Genomic DNA, 20,923 nt, shown 5'->3' on the forward strand with positions numbered 1-20,923 from the left:
ACAGGATGGCAGTGTGGTAACATTTTGATGATGTAATAAATGATTTATAACATTGGCATTGTGCATTTTCTTAGAGTTCACTACTTTGATGTAAAGCTTTGTTCTTCTGGTTTAAAGGGTAAGAGAAGTAGGTTAACATGGATGGTTAGAAAGTTGTGATAGATATGGATAGTAAGTCATTTGGTCAAGTTTCCTTAGAGAGTTCATAGGAAGAATTAGTGGGGAATGATTGCTATCTCTGGGTTTATGTCGTTGAGGTCTTCTGAGAACATTAGAGAATGGTGGAGATGGTGTCCACTGCCTCTTCAGTGCTGATGTCAAGAAATCTCTCCCTCCTTGAAGTTTTTGTAGAGCCAGGGTTTTTTCACTGATGTGGCATGTATTTGCTTCATTGTATTGTAGTTATGTACATCTCTAATTTTCCCAATTAGATATCTAACCCTTAGAGGATAGAATTGGTCTTAATAGCTTTTTTATATTCTTAGAATGCCTTGACCATAATGACATAAAGTTTATATTTGAGTGAATTAATTAGGTAATTTTTAAACACACTATTAGATGCTATTGTACAAAGCCTGGAAGAAAATATGTTTTCACTTTGTAGTGAAGATTTTGTTTATTTTTAAGAATTGAGAATCACTTCACTATTTCTTTCTACCCAGGTATATCTAATTCTTATTTTCTGTGTTTTAAAACATGGCTTTGTAAATGGAATTTAAATTGAGGTGTGTTTAATTTTACAGAGTCAAGGAGAAGGACAATATTAAGCACGATGAGTTTGTGATATTTTATATTAACCTGGCAAGCAATCCTGACTTTTATTTAATGGAAATACTTGTCTGTGTAGTAAAAAGTGCTGTGAGGAGGAACATATATCCCCCTATGTAAACATCACGGGATCAGTGATCCAAAAAATATAAAAATAGGGAAAACATGAATGCAGTTCTCTTAGAAGAAAATGGTGATCTTTGGATTGTTACATATATCATTTACCAGCTTTGTATCATTGGTACATATCTAATATGAATAAGGGCATTCAAAGATAAAATATTGTTGAACTTATCTCTTTCTATTAATTCAGTTTTATTTGACATTAACCTATGTTTACAAAGTAATACAAATTAAAGTCCCACCTGGTCTTTTATGTTTTCTGAGATTGAGGTTCTTTTTTTTTTTTTTTTTTAAAGATGCAAGGAATTTTTTTTTTTTAAGATTTTATTTATTTATTCGACAGAGACAGAGACAGCCAGAGAGAGAGGGAACACAACCAGGGGGAGTGAGCGAGGAAGAAGCAGGCTCATAGGGGAGGAGCCTGATGTGGGGCTCGATCCCGTAACGCCAGGATCACGCCCTGAGCCGAAGGCAGACGCTTAACCGCTGTGCCACCCAGGCGCCCCCGAGGTTCTTTTTCTTGAACAACTCTGCGTCACTCTTATTAAATAACTTGAATTCTAGTGCATCTGTTTCTGTATGAAGAGTTTTTTCTTTACCAATGACAGTGTCTGTGAAGTTGCATAAAACCGCTGAATTGAGAATATTAGAGGCTTATTCTTCTTCTTGAATAAGTCTAGAAATGAACTTGAGCAAATCCCTGAGAGGAAACTTTGATAGTTCCCAAGCAAGTGGTTGCTTAAGTTTTTTTTGTTTTATTTATTTATTTATTTGTTTATTTATTTATTTATTTATTTATTTATTCATTTAAGATTTTATTTATTTATTTGACACAGAGAGAGAGAGAGACAGCTATCGAGAGAGGGAACACAAGCAGAGGGAGTGGGAGAGGAAGAAGCAGGCTCCCAGCGGGTCAGGGAGCCCGATGCGGGGCTCAATCCCAGGTCTCTGGGATCACGCCCTGAGCTGAAGGCAGACGCTTAACGACTGAGCCACCCAGGCACCCCTGCTTAAGTTTTTAAATTGCCAAACATAATAATAGTCCAATTTGAATAGAGAGAATATGAATATGTTTATGTGTGCTCACCATACCTTTTAGTGATTATTTCTGGAAAATGACTTAGAGAAGTAAATGGGCTAGAGACTTTCTGCTTCTTATTTTTTTCTAAAACAAAAAATATACTCCCTTTGCAATTAGAACAAACTAGTAACCCATAGAGACAAATGAAGATTTGTGTTTACCTTGCACTGGGATGGAGGGAATGGGGAGCAGCTGCTTAATGAGTGTGGGGTTTTCTTTTGGATTGATGAAAACACTTCAGGACTAGAGAGTGGTGGTAGTTGCATAACATTGTGAATATACTAAATACCTCTAAAATGTTCACTTTTAAATGATTATACATAAATATCACCTCAAGTTTTTTAAAAAAGGCTTTATTTTTTTATTCATCATGTGCCATCTGTCATGTTTGATCCAAATTCTGTGACAATATTATAACATTCAGCGTTCATCAGTGTTTATAAGAAAGAGAAATCTAGTCTAAGAGGTGATGATGCTGTTTCGACATAAGTAGACTTAACTGTAATTAAAATACATAAATGACATAAGGTTTTCCCAGGCCTGGCCTTTCTAGTTGTGCCTTTGTGTGTTCAGTGTTTGTCTAGGGTTTAATTTCTCAGCAGTAGGTGTCTAATAAAAGGCCTGTTGGTCATAGAATCTTAGGTTATTGTTGTTAGGGTGGGGGGCGATATATAAATCTTTTTGTCCAAACCCCTCATTCTGTAGTGAGGAAACTGAAATTTTTTTAAGTAGTTTTTCAAGATCGAGATCACTTGTTCCTGTTTTTTTCTGATTCTGCCTCAGTGACTCTTTGCCAGGGTGTCTACAACAACACTGATAGAAACATGCTGATACTAGAAATCTCATTAACCAAATTGACAGTTTAAGTCACATAATACAGAAATTCTGATTTACTTAACTTTTATGCATTTGTGTTCAAGTACCTCACTGAGGGTAATTCCATTCCATTCCATTAATATCCCTGGAATGTACATTATTAGGTGGACTACTTCGGCAGTCTCCTCTAGACAACCAGTTCTCCATTATCTTGAGCATATTGGAAACTTCATTCACATATACTGGTCCTTCCTATTAAATTTACGTGAGCTTCTTATCCTTTTCCTAACACTGCAGTCATCTCTTAACATAGAGCTTGGGAGACAGCTTAACATTTGAACCATTAGCCCCTGGTTTACCTTCCACAGATGGGTTTCTTTTGAAAGCAAATAAACATTCTTTCTCAGCTGAGTTGGGGGAAAGAGAAGTAAGTGTATGCTGAATGCTGTGCTGCATACAGTGTAGAATGTGGATAGATACACTATAACCGTCCTCTTCCTAAATTCACCCGCAGTCTTTTTTCCTAATAGGATAGTTTATTTGCAAACAACTATGGACTGTGTTTCATAAAATGGTGTGAATAAGCTCCCCTTATAAATGGAATAATTTTTATATTAACTTATTTCAGATGGGTTTTATCTTCATTTCTAAATAACTTTGAATTGTAGTGATTCCCAATTCTAACTCTCTCTGTAATGAACTTAATCAAAATAGTGATCTTGTAAAACAAGTTATTACACAAATTCTAATCCCTCTTGCATTTCCCTACATTTATGTTGATAGAAGCCAAGAGTATTATAGTATACTCAATGCCAAGAGCCAATAGTTTTCCTTTACTAGACCCTAGTAAATTCAGAAACTAGTCTGTTTTATGGCTTGACTTTTGTATACTTAGTCCTTTTCTTCTTTTATGACAGAAAACTTAGTGGACAAACATGAGTTTTTTTGTTTCTTACTGAGAGGTTCTGTACAAAGTGTTAGACTATAAAAAGGATGTGGAGTACTTGAGAGCTTTTGAGACAATAGCAGCTATTTGTATATGATGAGGATCCGTATTCTGTAGGTCATGCTTCAGAGTAATGCCAGTAGAAATAGTTTTTAATTATTTATATATTACATAGTTTCTGGGGCATGGCAATTATTATTGATAGATTGAAAACTTGATTCCATTTTAGGAAAGGAAAGCAGCACCAGTCTCCTAAACTGTTCTAAATGATACTTTGCAAAAGAAAGTACTTTAAAGATTGGTAGAAAGAATTTTCATGATTTATAATGTGCAATTAACCAGCAAATATATCAAATATTGCAGTCATTTCAAGATTCTATTCTTAAAATAAGGTTAGTTTAAACCTTGCTAAAAATGTGAGCTGTTGTATACATTTATGCTTGAAGTACTTAATGGTAGTAGTAAATTATCCTTGTTTCCTATTTTGTCTTTATAGCATATAGCACTTTCTACATTGTGGGTTTAATATTATCCATGCAGATACCCTTTGTGGGATTCCAGCCAATCAGGACAAGTGAACACATGGCAGCTGCTGGTATGAAAAAATATGTATTTTCCTTTTTCTAAAGAATATATGAATGCATAACTAGCCAGTCTTCAAGGGAATTAACTTTTTTCCGTTTTCTTTTCGTTTTTGATTTTCATCATACTGGTTCTAAAACATTGCCACTATAAAATATGAAGTCACAGAGTTTTATTGAGATTTTCTGATACTGTGTTCCCAAATGTGCCTATTTCCCCAGCTACTGTTGTTTTGAAGAGAAAATATTCCTTTCTGCACAATCTGTGTTACTTGCAAACACTAAATAACATATGCTTGGTTTAAACAAATATTAAACAGTGTATCTGTACACTGAATTTACTGCATTTTGGCAAATTTAGGTGGAACATTTTATTTTTATGTCCCTTAAATCTCCCTAAAATATTTTTTCTACTAACTTAAATTAATGGCTTTTATGTTGATTACGAAGTAATATAATTACTTTCTATATGAGCAGACTACTTTGCCATTATTAATCTAGGTCACGATTAACAAAATAATGGGAGACCTTTGAGTAAAACTAACAGAGATTCTTAACACAAGGTCCAGGGCACCCACAGGAAGTCTGTGGGTAGTTATTTTATTTGCAACATTTTATAAATAGCAGTACATTTAACTCTGATGTGGTATTCCATAGCTTTTATCAGATTCTAAGTTAGAATCTTGAACTCCCCCCAAAAAAGTTAAGAACCCACACCTTACTGTTACATAGCACTTTATGAACACTTCTACTTACGTTTCTAATTTGATATTATAAAATTACCAGATAATTTTATATGTAAGAAATGTATATCCAGTTCTGATACTTTATAGCAATGTGTGTGAAGATACACAGTCACCCGACTTTTTATGTTATATGGATTATTATATTTCCTAAAATCTAAATCTTTGGTTATACTTACTTAATCATTCTAAAATGGTTAAAATTCTAAAATTCTTGAAAAATAAATTTTTTAAAAGAAAAATCAATATGCCATATGGGTTTAGGATTCTCTCATGTCTTTTAGTTTTACAACTAGTGCTTTTGTATCATGTTTTGTATATTTCAACAATTAAATACTTTTTGCTGTTACTGCTCTAATTTTATCTTAGCACTCACCCTTATATTTAGTAATTTAAAATCTTACGTGTGTAACTAAGGTCACATCCTATCACTCAGTCATAAAGAGTAGCTATCAGGATTCTCCTGATCCAAGTCATTTGTATCCCTCAGTAAATCTTGGGACTCTTTTCACCCCTAGAAAACATATCACTAAAATATGGGACAAGGGAAGAATTTAATGTCATAAATAGGCTCTAGTTATTGAAATGAGATTTTTTGTGTCTGGTCCCTATAGGGGATTCCGATCATTTTTAAAAATGTATAACAATTTTTTAAGTTTTTGACAAAGGAAATGTTGGTTAGATGAAATGACTAGTCTTTGATATGTATGATGCAGGGTATTCTAGGAAGCTCTTTAAATTAACCTTTTTTAGTATCTTTGGAAACGTGCTTTGTTAATTATTTATATCACCCTTTTCTTTAATTAGGTGTCTTTGCATTGCTGCAAGCTTATGCTTTCTTGCAGTATCTGAGAGACCGATTAACAAAACAAGAGTTCCAGACGCTTTTCTTTTTGGGTGTATCACTAGCTGCAGGTGCTGTGTTCCTTAGTGTCATCTATTTGACTTATACAGGTAGGTGTCATCACTTATAGATGGTGACTCTTGTCTTTAGATTATTCAAAAAGGCAATTATTTTACCAAATTTTGTACATTTTCTATTTGTCCTAGTAGGTTAAATACTGTGGTTGTAATCTTTACAAACAATATGAAAATAATAGTTAAAGGTTCTAAAATCTGAATAGCCCTACAAATTGTGATTTTTTAAAAAAAAAAAACTGTATCTTAATTTTAGTTATTGCTTCAGTCCCAGATAAATGTACTTTCAAGCATCCTCCTCTTTTGATAGATGAATAGCCCCAAAGTATATAAAATTCATTTTCCGGTGTTACCTACCATAAGCTTGCCCTTACTCTGTGTGCATACACTCTCTTTCCAACTCTTAAACACTCAACCAAATCAGTTTCCATCTGCGTCTAGATTCCAAGTGAATTTCTAATTCTGACTTCAATAGTCCCTAGAAACAAATCAGATTCTCTCTAAAGGTGTTCCATCTGTCAAATTAATATACTAGCCTAGCTCAACATCAAGAAGGATTAATTGACAAGAGTGAAGGCAAGAATGTTTAAAATCATCTTTGCACTTTATCTAAATTTGGCATACTGGATTAGATAATTTAGACTTCTTGCTCAAATGCTATCTTAATGTCTTGGCTTTATTTTACTAGTTAACTAGAAGTTTAAAGGAGAACGGGAAAACTTTCTATGATTTTAATTATCAACTTGTATTTCTCTCAAAATGTGATCTCCACGGGTATTTGTTTTTATATGATTACTAACCTTATTTTTTCTGACTGCCAGCTGTATGAAATATGTTGTCACCTATAAAAGAAAACTGAAATTCTTTTAATATTAATTTCCATTAGTCCATAACAATCAGTTAACATAATCAAAAGGCAGATTGATTTCCTCTCCGTTTTTCCTTCCAAGGTTACATTGCACCATGGAGTGGCAGGTTTTACTCATTGTGGGACACTGGGTAAGTGCAGATAAGTTATTTGCCCTAATATTATTTTAAAATACTTTTTCCCTCTGTCAGTACTTGGGCAACACTTCTGAAATACCTAGCATATGCTAGCTTAATAAATGTTGAATCATTCCTTGGAATTTATCTTTGTTTAAAATTCCTATTTAGAATGCACCTTTAGTATGATATATCTAAGTCATACATTTCTGTTTTACATGGTCAACTTCTTTTAGTTCTGTTTGTTAAAACATTGTAGGTAACATTTGTGCCCTTTTAATAATTGATTTTTGTTTCTAACCTTTCAGTTTCCATCTTTTAGTAATACTTAATTTTTAATTCTTAAGGTGCTCTGTTATAAACCCATATGCTGTAGTTATGAAGAAAAAATTTAACTTTTTTCCTAATACCACATTATCTAAGTTCCTTGATATTTTTAATCTATCAAATACACTAGAGGATATTTTTAAAGAGTGCTGTTATAAAATGAATTAATAAAAAATTTTGCTTTTAAATTAGACAACTAGTTCAATAAAACTTTTTGTCTCTAAAATGTTTTCTTAAGGATAAGAGTATAATCTCTGATGATAGTTTCTCTCTCTTCCCTCTTGCCACTATTTGTCTTCTTTGTTACTCCCTATGTGGCCCAGTAAACCTACCAATAAACAATTTATTGATCGGGCCTGCTTGATACAAAACCAAAAGGGCTCGTGCCCAGGTCTAATTAAAGGTATAAGCAAATTATATATACATGACTGAAGCTCTAACATTTAGACACGTACTTCAAGAGATCAGCCTGTGGATCACCAAAAAGTTTGAGGGAGAAGCCTGGTTGTATAGATAGTTATTCTGATTAAGTTAAATTACTAGGTCCAATTTTTATAAGTCATTCTTATTTAATTGACTATTTTGGAATCTCAGGGCATTTCATTAGCAATTTTTCCTGTCCTTTCGGTTTCCCTCACCTGCCTTTGTGCCATCTTGTTAAGAAAGGTATTGTGGCAATATGGTACCTTACAGAATAAGGTATTTCTGCTAGTAATAAGTCTAAAAGATGTGAAACTTGTTGATAATAACCATAGGAGATGCTAAGCAAAACTGCCTAAAATTCCTATTTGAACAAAGATTTTTGTATTAAAAGTCAGAGCCAACACTTTTATAACTGGCTTTAGATAAGTCTTCCAATTTTAGGAGTGGCATATTGGTTTTTAGATTTACCAGTGTGGACCAGATTTATTTCCATTTGTAGGTTACATTGGAATATACTTTTAAGCAAGAAGGGATGGGGGATAGGAACCATATTTACAGTGAAAGGAAATTTCTTCATCTAAAAGAAACTCCTGTTTTATTTAATTTTAAACAATATTAACTTTTTAAATGCCAGGTATGCAAAAATACACATTCCAATTATTGCATCAGTGTCTGAACATCAACCTACGACTTGGGTATCTTTCTTCTTTGATCTACATATTCTTGTGTGTACCTTCCCAGCAGGCCTATGGTTCTGCATTAAAAATATCAACGATGAAAGAGTATTTGGTAAGAGATTTTTAATAAATACTTTGATTTGGAACAATTATTTATTTTCTTTATTGAGATTATCACTTTAAAGTTTGCTTTGCTTGAGTCTATGCATATTCAAGATTAATTTCCTCTCATTTTGCTTAAGCGTTTAGCGAAGAAATGTTCAATTTGCATTATATATACTCATATAAAATGTTTCAAATTAATTTAGATATATTTAATTTTAAATATAAAATTTTCACTCAATTGAGTATGTTTTCTGAGAGATGAATGTTACTGTAGTCTGTGGCTCAGAATTGGAAATTATAACTTTGTTGACAATACAGTCTTTATTTTCTGAATTGGATCTGGTTAAGTAGGAAGTTCACAGCAGCATCCATTGTCCAGATTTCAGTGTAAAGTCATTTAGTAATGGAGTAAGAATCACCTTTAAGTCAACATCCTCTTCACTGATTGGATTTGTGTTTATTTCCAACTAACAAGGTAGTTTCAATCTATTTTTAAAGCCAAGTGTTTAAGATTTGACATTCAAGATATAAGTAGACAAAATAAGCAGATACTAAAGACCTTTACCTGATTAAGTCATCACAGCAAGTACGTGTCAAAACCTGAAACTTTAAAAAGGTTTGTAACATGCACACTTGAACTTATACAAGTATGATGTATGAACAATGAGTGACACTCAAGTTAGTATTCCAGAGTAAAGTCAGGAGAGCAAAATAGCACCTGCGTGAGTTATAACCAAGGATAACATTCATCTTTGTCCCGTTTATATAGATCAGTGACTTTGGGTAAGGTCTTGTTAATATTCTGTCATTCAGAAGAACTTAGCTTAAACATTTTGCCCACCTCATTAGTCAGCAGTCCCAATCCCAGGTATATACCCAAGAGAAGTAAGGGTGTATGACCAACAAAGGACGTTTAAGAATGTACATAGCAACTTTATTTATAATGGCCCCTAATTAGAAACATTCCAAAGGTTATCAGCAGTAGAATAGATAAATAAATTCTGATGTATTTGTACGATGTAATATAACACAACATTTGATAAAAGAAAAGCATGGGTAAATAAAAGAAGCCAGTACAAAAGAGAACATTTTTATGTAATTTCATTTTAAGAATAAAGAAAACCGAATTAATGCTTTAGAAATTCAAATGGTGATTACCTTTTTTTATAAGGAGGAGGGAGGGCAGCTATTAACTTGCAAGGGGCATGAGGGTTCCTTCTGAGGGAGATATACACATGTTCTCTATTTTGATATGGGTAGTAATTACATAGGTGTGCACATACATAAAAATTCATTGAGCTGTACACGTAAGAATATGGTATAATAAATCTATGATCAGAAAAATATTTAGTTTCAAGTGAAATAAGAGCTCTGATGACCATTGATTTTGTGAAGTCATACAGCCTTTAGCCAGAATTGGTGGAGCCTTTCCGTGGTTAGCACATTATCTAGAAGGCTTTGACTATTAAAAATTACTTTCAAAAAAAATTTTTTTAAGTCTCTTGGCAGTAACTTTACAAGTTGCTCCTTTGGTTAATAAGTTATATTCTTTTCATCCCATTCCTACTTTAAAGCAGGCTTTATGCCAGATATTTGCATTGGCTTTTCATAGACTATTTGAGTCTGTAAACTTACTGTGCCTAATAATATAATTCACCAAATATGTTTTCGTCTGTTAACTATGGATTTTCTAATATGTGATGCTCTTGACAAATACTAAATTGTCATCTTCCCCATAATAAATTTGAATCATTATACGTTAACCTAAAACTGTTGATACGTAGTGCTTAGTCAACTTGCCTTATAATTTCTATATAAGATTATTAAATCAGTTGGTCTGTATTATCAATTTAAAAAGCTCTTTTATGAGTTGTCACTTTTTAGCTTTGGTTTACAATGTAGTATTAAATACTGAGTTCAATTTTCTGTGGATATTTTCTGAAGTGTTATAAGCAAACTTGTCTTTGCAGTTGCTCTGTATGCAATCAGTGCTGTCTATTTTGCTGGAGTGATGGTGCGGCTGATGTTGACTTTGACTCCAGTCGTCTGTATGCTGTCTGCAATTGCTTTCTCGAATGTTTTTGAGCACTATTTGGGCGATGACATGAAAAGGGAAAACCCACCTGTGGAAGACAGCAGTGATGAAGATGATAAAAGAAACCCAGGAAATTTGTATGATAAGGTGGGAACCTAAGTAAGGCCTTGAAAAATTTTATGTGCTTTATTTTTCTACCATGGTAATAATTATACATACTAAGAAAAATGATTAAGAATTTAGACAACCTGTGACATTTCTGGTTGGTCTGTAGTATTTGCCTCAACATTTGGGTCCTGTTTTGGTCCTTTGGTCTTTTAGCTTAGAATAAGAAAATACAGTGTAATCAGAGAAAAGAAATTCTCATTTCTTGTTGGTCAGGTTTTATCTGAAACCCCTCCACTTTTGAGTGAAAACCTTGTGCTCTACATACTTACACAAAATTAGCACTATAAACCGTTCTGAAACGATGTGTATAAGTACTAATCCTTTACGTCCATATTCAGTGCAAACTTTTTAAATATTTGGTTGATTGAAAAGTAAAATAAAAGGGAATAAAATGCCTTTAAAAAAAAAAGTCACCTGGGTGACTCAGTTGGTTAAGTGTCTGATGCTTGATTTCATCTTGGGTTGTGAGATTGAGCCCTCTGTCAGGCTCCACGCTAGGCAGAAAGCCTGCTTCAGATTCTCTCTTCTCTCTCCTTCTAACCCCCGCCCCCAGCTTGCACAAGTGTATACATGTACTCTCTCTGTCTTGCTCTCTTAAAAAAAAAAAAAAAAAAAGCCTCTAGTTAGGACTGGCCAATATAATGTAATTTACATTGAACCTCTCAACATAACATAGCAGGATTATATTTGGTGCAGATGTAGAAAAGATTTGTAAGAGCACTTGTCTTGGATGACATTTTTTTTTTATCCCCTGTTATTTATTTTCATGAGGGGGGTCAAAAAAGAATCTTTTATGAAACAATGTGGAACATTTCATGAATTTGTGTGTCATCCTTGTGCATGAGCCACGTTAAACTTCACTATTTGAATATTCAGTAGGTTTTTAAATACCAGTAAGCAATGAAACTTCCCATTGTAAGTATTAACTTTGAAGTTCTGCCTTTCTGTATTATAGGTCCAGTAGAATTCATGCAGATTTGTTTAATAAAGCACATTCTTGCTTTTGTGGTTGCTATGTTTTGTGGTTTTTTTTTAACTAGCCTTACAATTTAGAACCTATGACTCCTTCAGTTTTTAGTGGGATTTTGTTGTTGTTTTCAAAAATGTAATCTTAAAAAGATAGTAATCTCAACAATCTTAACAAAATAACAAGCCTGTTATTTTGAGACTTTGATAATTGGAAGATTATGATAATGCAGGTTTTTCCTATACTAAAGTCCTACAGGTCTGAATTATAGGTAGACATTGCCATTTTCAGGATGACAAATTCAGATTTTATAAGAAAAGATTGCTAAAATGAGGCCAAAACAACCAAAGTTATCTCCTTTGTCTTTGTTTCCTTTTGTATTTAAATAAAACATAAGGGCACCTGGGTCCAGAAGCTTCGTACTAGAGGTATTTTGCTTTGTGATCAGCTCCTGAATTGGGTATAGTCCCAGAAATCCTTCTCATTCACATTTGACTTTAAAAATCTACCTTGATAATTTTTAGAAAACATTATATCACTCACACAAGAATACCTGATGGTTATATCTTTTCCTTCTCAAAGAATTAAATTGATTTAACATTCTCTCAATATTTTCCCTGAATGTCTTAAAGACAGAAGTCAAATAATTAATTTGTGTAACCAGTTTTTCTGTTTTCAGGCAGGTAAAGTGAGGAAACATGTAACTGAACAGGAAAAAACTGAGGAAGGGTTAGGTCCTAATATAAAAAGCATTGTCACCATGTTGATGCTGATGCTGTTGATGATGTTTGCGGTCCACTGTACCTGGGTCACAAGCAATGCCTACTCCAGTCCAAGTGTGGTCCTGGCCTCTTACAACCATGATGGGTAAGAAAGTAACTTGGCGGGGCACCTGGGTGGCTCAGTCGGTTAAGTGTCTGCCTTCGGCTCAGGTCATGATCCAGGCGTCCTGGGATTGAGCCAATCCCCAGCATCAAGTTGGGCTCCCTGCTCCATGCGGAGTCTGTTCCCTCTCCTTCTGCCCCTCCCCCTGCTTGTGCTCTCTCTCAAATAAATAAAAAAAAGTAAAATAAAAAGAAAGTAACTTGGCTATAAAAGGATTTTTTACCTACCCTTTTTTTTCCTGTCTCAAAAGATAGAATTCAAAGATAGAATGATGTTTGTGAGGCTCTGCATTTGAATCCACCATGTTTTTCTTTTACCTCCTTACGGACCTTTCACCCCAGAACTACTAAACCAGAATCTGCTTTTTTTCAAGATAGCCAGGTGATTTGTGTGCATATTACAGTTTAAAAAGCACTGGTCTCGCTCTTCATGGATTCCCCCCCTCCCCGTTGTTGAGGCTTTTAAAATGTGAAATTATTTAATGGCTTAGCCCCTTAGGATTTTAAGTGATCCTCTTCACATTTAAGATCTTATTTAAAAGAATAATATGATTCTTTTCAGCACCAGGAATATCTTAGATGATTTTAGAGAAGCTTACTTTTGGCTAAGGCAAAATACAGATGAACATGCCCGAGTGATGTCTTGGTGGGATTATGGCTATCAGATAGCTGGAATGGCTAATAGAACTACTTTGGTGGATAATAACACCTGGAATAACAGCCACATAGCACTGGTAAGAACTTGATACAACCAAAGATTAGAAATTACAAATCTTTACTACTTAGCAATCAGGCTTCACTTTATGTTTGAGTAGGGGAAATGTGGGTAAAAGTACTCTTTGCTTGTTGAATTCTCCAAGTAATATTTCACACATTTACTCAGTAAAGTGAATTCAAGGTATGCTTATATACTTTGTTTTTAAGAATGATACTATTTAAATATCATTCAGATTTAGTTCACTGGAGAATTAGGCAAAATCTGAAACTTCTAAAGTATTGTTTAACTTGTATTTTCCATCTTTAAATTAAAATTACATTCAAGTATGTAAAGCCAAATGTATTGAATTTATATGGGCATAATGTAAATTATGTTCACTCTATTAAGTAAGCAATTTGCATATATTAAGGTAATCGCCTCTCTGTTCTTTAAAGATTTTAAATAGATAATGGATGTTAAGCAAATGAGTTCTATTTGTATTAGCATTGAAGCTAATCATCTGCTAGACTGAGAAGAAGAGTATATTTGTATCAACTAGATTGCTGGTCATCTCTGGCCTTGAGATTATGAGATACTGTATTTCTTTTAAGTTTGCCTGCTTTTATATTAAAATATTAATTTCATGAAGCTTAATTATTAGCACAATATTAGAACATGTATTCAGATGTTGACATTCCTGCTGTAATTGGTAATAAGTGAGATGCCAATAGATCTTGGTAAATTTGTTTAATTCATAGCAAATCGTCTCTTTAGAAAGAATTCCGTGTAAATCAAACTCTTGAGGTGCATTCTGTCCAGTGTACATTCATTCTTATTTTTAGTGTACTGTGGTACTAAGTACACACATTCTCATTTTTTTATTCTATAGGTGGGAAAAGCAATGTCTTCAAATGAATCAGCAGCCTATAAAATCATGAGGAGTCTGGATGTAGATTATGTTTTGGTTATTTTTGGAGGAGTTATTGGCTATTCTGGTGATGACATCAACAAGTTTCTCTGGATGGTTAGGATAGCTGAAGGGGAACATCCAAAAGACATTCGGGTAAGGAACTAGATCATTCCACATGTGTGAGAGACAGCTGCCAGTGTCCAAGTAATTTTCTTATCTTGCTAATTGTCTCATATTTGTTTTCATTATCTTATCCCCTAAATTAGTTCCTTACTCTGACTTTACTATTTATTGAAATAGTAAAGAATTAGACCTTTTTCCTGGTTTAAAACTTTTAAAATTCAATGATACTTCTGTTCTCCCCTGTGAAACTGTCCCCTCTCAAGACTCTTGATTTTTACTCCTCTGTAGCCTCTCAGTTCTGCCCTTTCCTTGCTTCCACTCTGATGATACTAACCCTTATGATTATAAACATGAAATAGGACAGTAACCTTGAGATTGCTCTCTTTGCCTTCATCTTGTTTCCTGTCCTTATCTAATGTGACATTCATTGTATCATTGTCCAGCCTAAAAGCCTTCAGTAGATTAAGGATCTTGAAATCAGAGAGACAGGAGTTAGAACTAAAACCCTGCCACTGTCAGCTTGGTGCTATGGGCAGCTTATTTTTGGCCAGTCAGCGTTACGTGCTTGAAGCGCTAGGTCTCATTCTTGGTTCTGGTGTTATAATGGTGACTAAGGTAGCATAAGATTGTCACTAGGGGAGGCCAGGAATAATTAATTCATGGCACTGTTATGAAAATTTGTGGGGATGTAGTGAAGCTCAGCCCAGGGGTTGGTATGAAATAATCTCTGTAATGGAGCAGTGGTACAATATCCAAACTCCTTAGCTTGGAATGTAAACCCCTTAATACTTTCCTTTCCTTTGCTGGCCTCTTGTCCCTCTGTCAGCTTTTTTCCATCCATCAATCTACTCTAGCCTGTGAAATTTGACTTATGGTTTCTTTCTTTGACTTATGTGATACCAGTGTTTATATACTCTTCTCTTTCATGGAATACTTTCCCTACCACAGATTTATCCACTCTCCAGAAGCCCTTCTCTGGTGCATCTGTGTGTGTAGTTATCATCAAATCACATGCAGCCTGTTTTGTTAATAGGTTCTAAGATATCTCTCCCTCTCAGTTGTGAGCTCATAGAGGATGGGCACCCAGCATTGTGGTTACATGATGAAGGGACAAAAGATAAGAGTAAAATTCACCACTGATCCAGAATAAAAGAAACTGCTGGGAAAATGTGTGTCATGTGACAGGGATGAAGTAAAGCTCCCAACTTTCTGTTCAAATGTAAATGCTGTGATGTTTTCCCTTAACTATGATTTTAAAACATGACTTCATTGTATTAAAGTAATCTTAGTTTAATTTTTCCAGTATGTGATTTTCATTTGTGGATTTGTTCTAGCGGTGTTAAAATTGTGACATATGGTGGATCCAGTTCCCATGCTTTTAAATTGACTACTTTTGAACTTTGAAAATGGATGATACATTCACATGGTTCAAAAAATAAAATATAGGGGCGCCTGGGTGGCTCAGTCAGTTAAGTGTCTACGTTCAGCTTGGGTTATGATCTCAGAGTCCTGGGATCAAGCCCCTCATCCGCTGCTCCCTGCTCAGTGGGGAGTCTGCTTCTCCCTTTCTCTTTATCCCTCTTCTGGCCTCGGGCTCTCTCTCTGACTCAAATAAATAAATAAAATCTGTTATTTTTTTTTTTAAAGATTTTATTTATTTATTTGAGAGAGAGAGCATGAGCAGGGGGAAGGTGTAGAGGGAGAGGGAGAAGCAGGCTCCCTGCTGAGCAGGGCTCCATCCCAGGATCCCGGGACCATGACCTGAGCCACCCAGGCACCCCATAAAATCTTTAAAAATAGATCAATAAAATATAAAGAGATATACAATAAAAATGTATCCCCTCCCCCAAGAAAAGAAAAAAAAAAGTCCCATGTTTTATTGTTTTCTTATGATTCTTATTCAAGCAGGTAACTAGTAGCAAAGTATACACTCTGTTCTTGCTTTCTTCACTTTGCAATATATCTTAGAGATCTTCCCATATTAGAATATGTGGAGACCCTTCTTCATTCCTTTATTGCACATCTGTATGGTGTTTGCTCGGTTGTGTGTGTGCACCATGATTTATTTAACCTTTCCCTCTTGATGGATACTTATTTCCAGGTTTTTAGTCTTATAAACAGTGGTGTAATAAATAACTTTCTATACTCATTATTTTGCCCATATATAGATATCTCTGTAGGATAAATTCCTGGACAAGAAATTTCTATCTATATTGCCAAATTGGCCCTCTGAGAGATTAATTTATAAATTTTATGTAATCCCAATAAAAAACTACCACAGTGTTTTTAGACCTTTCTCCTCCCCAACCAAAGAACTGATTATTTAGAGTTCATAGGGACAAATAAATAACTTTCAGGAAAACTCTAAAAAGGTGTAATGGGGCTGAGGATGGAGCTGTTGGAGAGGACTAGTCTGCCTGGAATTAAACCATGGTGTTGACACCATTCTTTTTAAATAATTGAGATTTTATAACATGGTTTAAAATCTGCCCTCCCTCATGCAACAAAGACTTGCTATTTTCTCGTGTTTTCTTAGACATTCTTGTTTGTTTTTTATAAATGATTTCTAGACTCAGTAAAGAAACAAAACAAAACAAAAATAAACCACCCATGATAGTTTTTGCAGGTTTCTTTTAGGGGTCATGTTAAATTTATAAATTAATCTTTTAATACCATATTTTTTTTGAAATAACTAAATAATGGCTTTTTGAAGATACCTCAAGAGCTACTTCTTATGGGGAAATGAGAGGGGGAAACTGGTAGCTTTGAATGTGTTAAATTGAACTGACACAGAAATTTGATTTCATTTCTTGTAGGAAAGTGACTATTTCACCCCACAAGGAGAATTTCGTGTGGACAAAGCAGGATCCCCCACATTGCTGAATTGCCTTATGTATAAAATGTCATACTACAGATTTGGAGAAATGCAGGTTGGTTACATCAGTTTTCCTATGATCTTTATTCAAAGGAATATTTTTACAGTAGTCTTGTTTGCCTCCAGAAAACTGGATAATGAATGTTTTAGTTGTGCTGTAAAGAAAAATATGCTATCTAAAGATTCCATACACCCCCTTAAATTTACATTTCTGAAACTACTATGTAAAAAGTTAGGGGAGAAATTTTTTTAGCACGAAGATTTCTTTCCAAAATACTAATTAACACTAGGCTCAGCCTTCGCTTGCCATCTTACCTTTTGATCTCATGCTTTTGGAAGACATTTTTCTGCACAGGAGAGGTCTTCTAGGTAGGAAACCACATGATCTGAAGTAGGCTACTTTGCTGTTTGGTGGGGAAAAGCCTGAAATTAAAAAGTCGAGTTACATAGTCACTTCAGATATTCTCCCTATCCCTGTTCTGTTATCACAGCTAGCTGAGACTATCTGGGGTAAGTTTCCTAGAATATTAGAATGATGTGCGTACAAAAGCTTAAGGGTCCCCAAAATGAGTGAATGTGCAAAGAGACATTGTGGCAAAAAGAAAACAGTGGACTTCCTGCCATAATACCTGGGTTTTAGACCTGGCTCTGTCAGGTTATGTAACCCTTGGACAAGTCACATCTTTCCTGGATTCATTTTTTTCCTTGGCTGTATATAAGGGGTGTTGGACTGATGACTTGGTTTCTGGGGTTCTTTATAGTCTTAGATTATATGACTATAATACCACGTTAGACCTTTATACTAAGATTTCAGTGAAAACTGCCTGATTTCGTATTGCTTTCTGGTTGATATTAGAGGATAGAAGAAAAAAATCGCTTTTTGAACTTTATACAGGGGTCAAGGTAATGTTTCATTATTATTCATTTGGAATTACTTTATAGGTGGCTTTTTTCTTTTTTCTTTTTTTTTAAGTACGGTTGGCAACATGATATTATATTAGTTTCAGGTATACAGTGTAGTAATTGGACAAGTTCAGACATTGTATTTATAAGTGTAGCTACCATCTGTCACCATACAATGCTATTACAGTACCATTGACTATATTTATATTCTGCAGGTGGCTTTAAAAAAATAGACAGTAATTTTACTACTACAAGATTTAGGGTTTTGTTTGTGTTTTGATTTTCTTTGAAGGCAACTGCATGGTCTCTAAACTCAATTAAGAAAGAAGCCCTTAAACCATGATAAATAGGTATCTCAGAAAATGGGTCAAAGATTAGTTTTTCTGGTTATAATGATAGCATCAAAAGACCTTTTCGTGTTTGTGTCCTTTAAATTTATCAACAGTTTCAAGTCATGCTTCTAGCGTGCGTTTGTTTTGATGTCTTCCCTACTCAAGAATAATAAAAGTTTAAGACATGAGTACACCTTTTCTGTCGTATAGATATGCAAGAACAGGTTACTCCCTCATCAGCGTTTGTTTTTGTTTTAAAGTTGAATTTGCTTATGCTGTGTGTGAACATAAACTTAGTCTGAGAATTTCTTAAAATCTTCTCCCCTCCCCCCATTTTTTCCTTTTTTCATTCCTCATAAATCCTCCCGTGGTTTGGCTTTTCTAACTTCCTTTATAGTTTCCACTTTCTGGATGTAGTATTGCTGCTTACTTGTGCATTTATTTAACAAATAACACTGGGGAGATAAAACCACACTCTGAATAAGAGAAAGTCATCATGCAGCTTACATCCTGGTGGAGGATACAGGTAATTTTAAAGATAAATAAAAAAACTGTAGCAGTGAATGCTGTAGAGTAAAAGGTGAGGGAACAATGGAAGAGACTTCTCAACCACCAATTTCAAGAAAATATTTCCCTGAATAGGTGGTGTTTGGGCTGAGACCAAAGGATAGAAAGGAGCCAGCCTAGCGGAAGAACTGAATGAAGAACTTTCAGGCTGAGAGAGTAGCTAGTGCAAGGCCCTGAACCAGAAAAGAAGTCCCTTCTGTGTGTTTCTCTGTATACCTGTAAAAAGGGCTTTGATGGATTTCCTTTGGTTGGCTGTTTTGGGTTTTTATGCCTGTAGGCTGCTCATCTACTAAGGGTTCAGTGAAATTCTAATTCTGCTGTATTTAATTTCTCTCTTCCTGATTTCTTCCTATCTAGTTAGCCACATATGAGAAATGTTACGATATATTGCTCTGATTCTGTTTTCCTAGTTTAAAGGGAGAGAGTTTCACTCTGATTATAACATTTACTATCTTCTAATACTGAATGTTTTCCAATACAGTTAACATCTCATACTAATGCCACTTTTGCAGCTGGATTTTCGTACACCCCCAGGTTTTGATCGAACACGTAATGCTGAGATTGGAAATAAGGACATTAAATTCAAACATTTGGAGGAAGCCTTTACATCAGAACACTGGCTTGTAAGGATATATAAAGTGAAGGCACCTGATAACAGGGAGACACTAGACCATAAACCTCGAGTCACCAACATTTTCCCAAAACAGAAGTATTTGTCAAAGAAGGTGGGTGCCAAGGGAAGTCATGTCCATAAAAGGGTAACTTGGTTGGTCTGAAAAACAGTTACTAAAAATTACTAGTAAATTTTCATTTGCCAGATCTGTGTAGACTATGGCTTATATACAAAGTAAGTATCAAAGTATTAGGGCCATTCCTTTCAAACTGAGTACTTGAGATATCCCATGCAGCAGCCTTTTCTGGATAGCATCGTGATTATCAGTGAACCAAGCTGAGATTTTCCAGAGGCATTCTGGATTTAGTTTGGGTCATTCCCATTAGTAAGACTTACTTGAGAGTAAGATATATCTGTGGCCATCACTTTCCGGACTTTTGTGAAAGTAAAAATGTGATTGGTTCTCATCTTTTGGTCAAAGCAAATTTATATTGCATTTTCATGTTCCATTCTTAGTATGTTGCTACTGTGTTATTTATTCACTGAGTGAAAACTAAGTCTGAATTGATTGACAGAGTCTTGAATTTTAAAGAAATCATTTCTCTTAAGATAATTATTTTTAAATGTAATTATCATGACAAAGGTTGTAGACAGGAATTACGATGATGAGACTATTCTAGTCCTTTTGTAATAAATATTTAATAAGATATGAAGTATTTTATTGAAGGTCATTATTGCTCACTTAAGCCAAATAGATTTAATCTTTGCTATAATAGGCTACTAAAAATGAGTATTTATATAGGTTGCTCTCTGTAGGAGATGGGCAATAATGAGCAGTCAGGTAAAATATTAAGGTTGTATTTTAAGGTACTACTCTTATAATACTAATTATTAGACCCATTTCAGTGTTATGATGCTTAGGTTTACATTGCTTGGATGAGTTTTTTTTAAATCATTAAAGCAATTGTCTTTCCCTTTGCATTACTTAAAATATACTTAAAATATATTCAAAGTACAGATTATTTCAATGTGTATTATAAAAGTGCTAAATATGAGCTGTAGGATATATAAATAGAAACTTTTTAAACTAATACTTTCTGTCAGGTATACATCACCGTATCTAGACTGATATATTTAAATATGTCACATGGAGCTGACATGCATGTGTTAGTCATATCAAATTCACTTAACAGTATTTACATCAAATGACAGGTCAAATGATCTGGTTTTTCATAGCCATATGGGCGGAGAAACTGGTGAGTCACATCAGTGCAGAAATCAAAACAAATGCTGCTAGTCTCAAAGCACTTAGTCCTGAGCCATCTAAGCCCAGTTAAAGTCTACCCTTTGTGAGAGG

General features: G+C 34.4%; 1 protein-coding gene, 1 long non-coding RNA gene and 1 other non-coding gene across 4 annotated transcripts in view; 1 reads left to right on the forward strand and 2 right to left on the reverse strand.

Moving 5' to 3' along the window:
• Nucleotides 1–20,923, forward strand: part of STT3B (STT3 oligosaccharyltransferase complex catalytic subunit B) — a 100,784-nt gene that overhangs the window by 76,414 nt on the left and 3,447 nt on the right. Inside the window, exons 6-15 of the mRNA XM_034662122.1 lie at nt 4,231–4,329; nt 5,866–6,012; nt 6,927–6,975; nt 8,345–8,499; nt 10,463–10,674; nt 12,342–12,529; nt 13,109–13,280; nt 14,133–14,306; nt 17,093–17,206; nt 19,466–19,678. Of these exons, the coding sequence (XP_034518013.1) occupies nt 4,231–4,329; nt 5,866–6,012; nt 6,927–6,975; nt 8,345–8,499; nt 10,463–10,674; nt 12,342–12,529; nt 13,109–13,280; nt 14,133–14,306; nt 17,093–17,206; nt 19,466–19,678 (1,523 nt within the window). The remainder of the gene's footprint in view (nt 1–4,230; nt 4,330–5,865; nt 6,013–6,926; nt 6,976–8,344; nt 8,500–10,462; nt 10,675–12,341; nt 12,530–13,108; nt 13,281–14,132; nt 14,307–17,092; nt 17,207–19,465; nt 19,679–20,923) is intronic.
• The window catches only part of LOC117802645, an 81,021-nt gene that overhangs the window by 52,490 nt on the left and 7,608 nt on the right, over nt 1–20,923 (reverse strand). For both annotated transcript variants that reach the window (XR_004626029.1, XR_004626028.1), the window contains exon 2: nt 17,467–17,574. This is a non-coding gene — a long non-coding RNA (uncharacterized LOC117802645). The remainder of the gene's footprint in view (nt 1–17,466; nt 17,575–20,923) is intronic.
• On the reverse strand, nt 11,493–11,597 carry LOC117802851. Its single transcript, XR_004626367.1, has one exon. It is a non-coding gene; the product is annotated as a U6 spliceosomal RNA (small nuclear RNA).

This window comes from Ailuropoda melanoleuca, chromosome 6, assembly GCF_002007445.2.
Source record: "Ailuropoda melanoleuca isolate Jingjing chromosome 6, ASM200744v2, whole genome shotgun sequence".
NCBI lineage: Eukaryota > Metazoa > Chordata > Mammalia > Carnivora > Ursidae > Ailuropoda > Ailuropoda melanoleuca.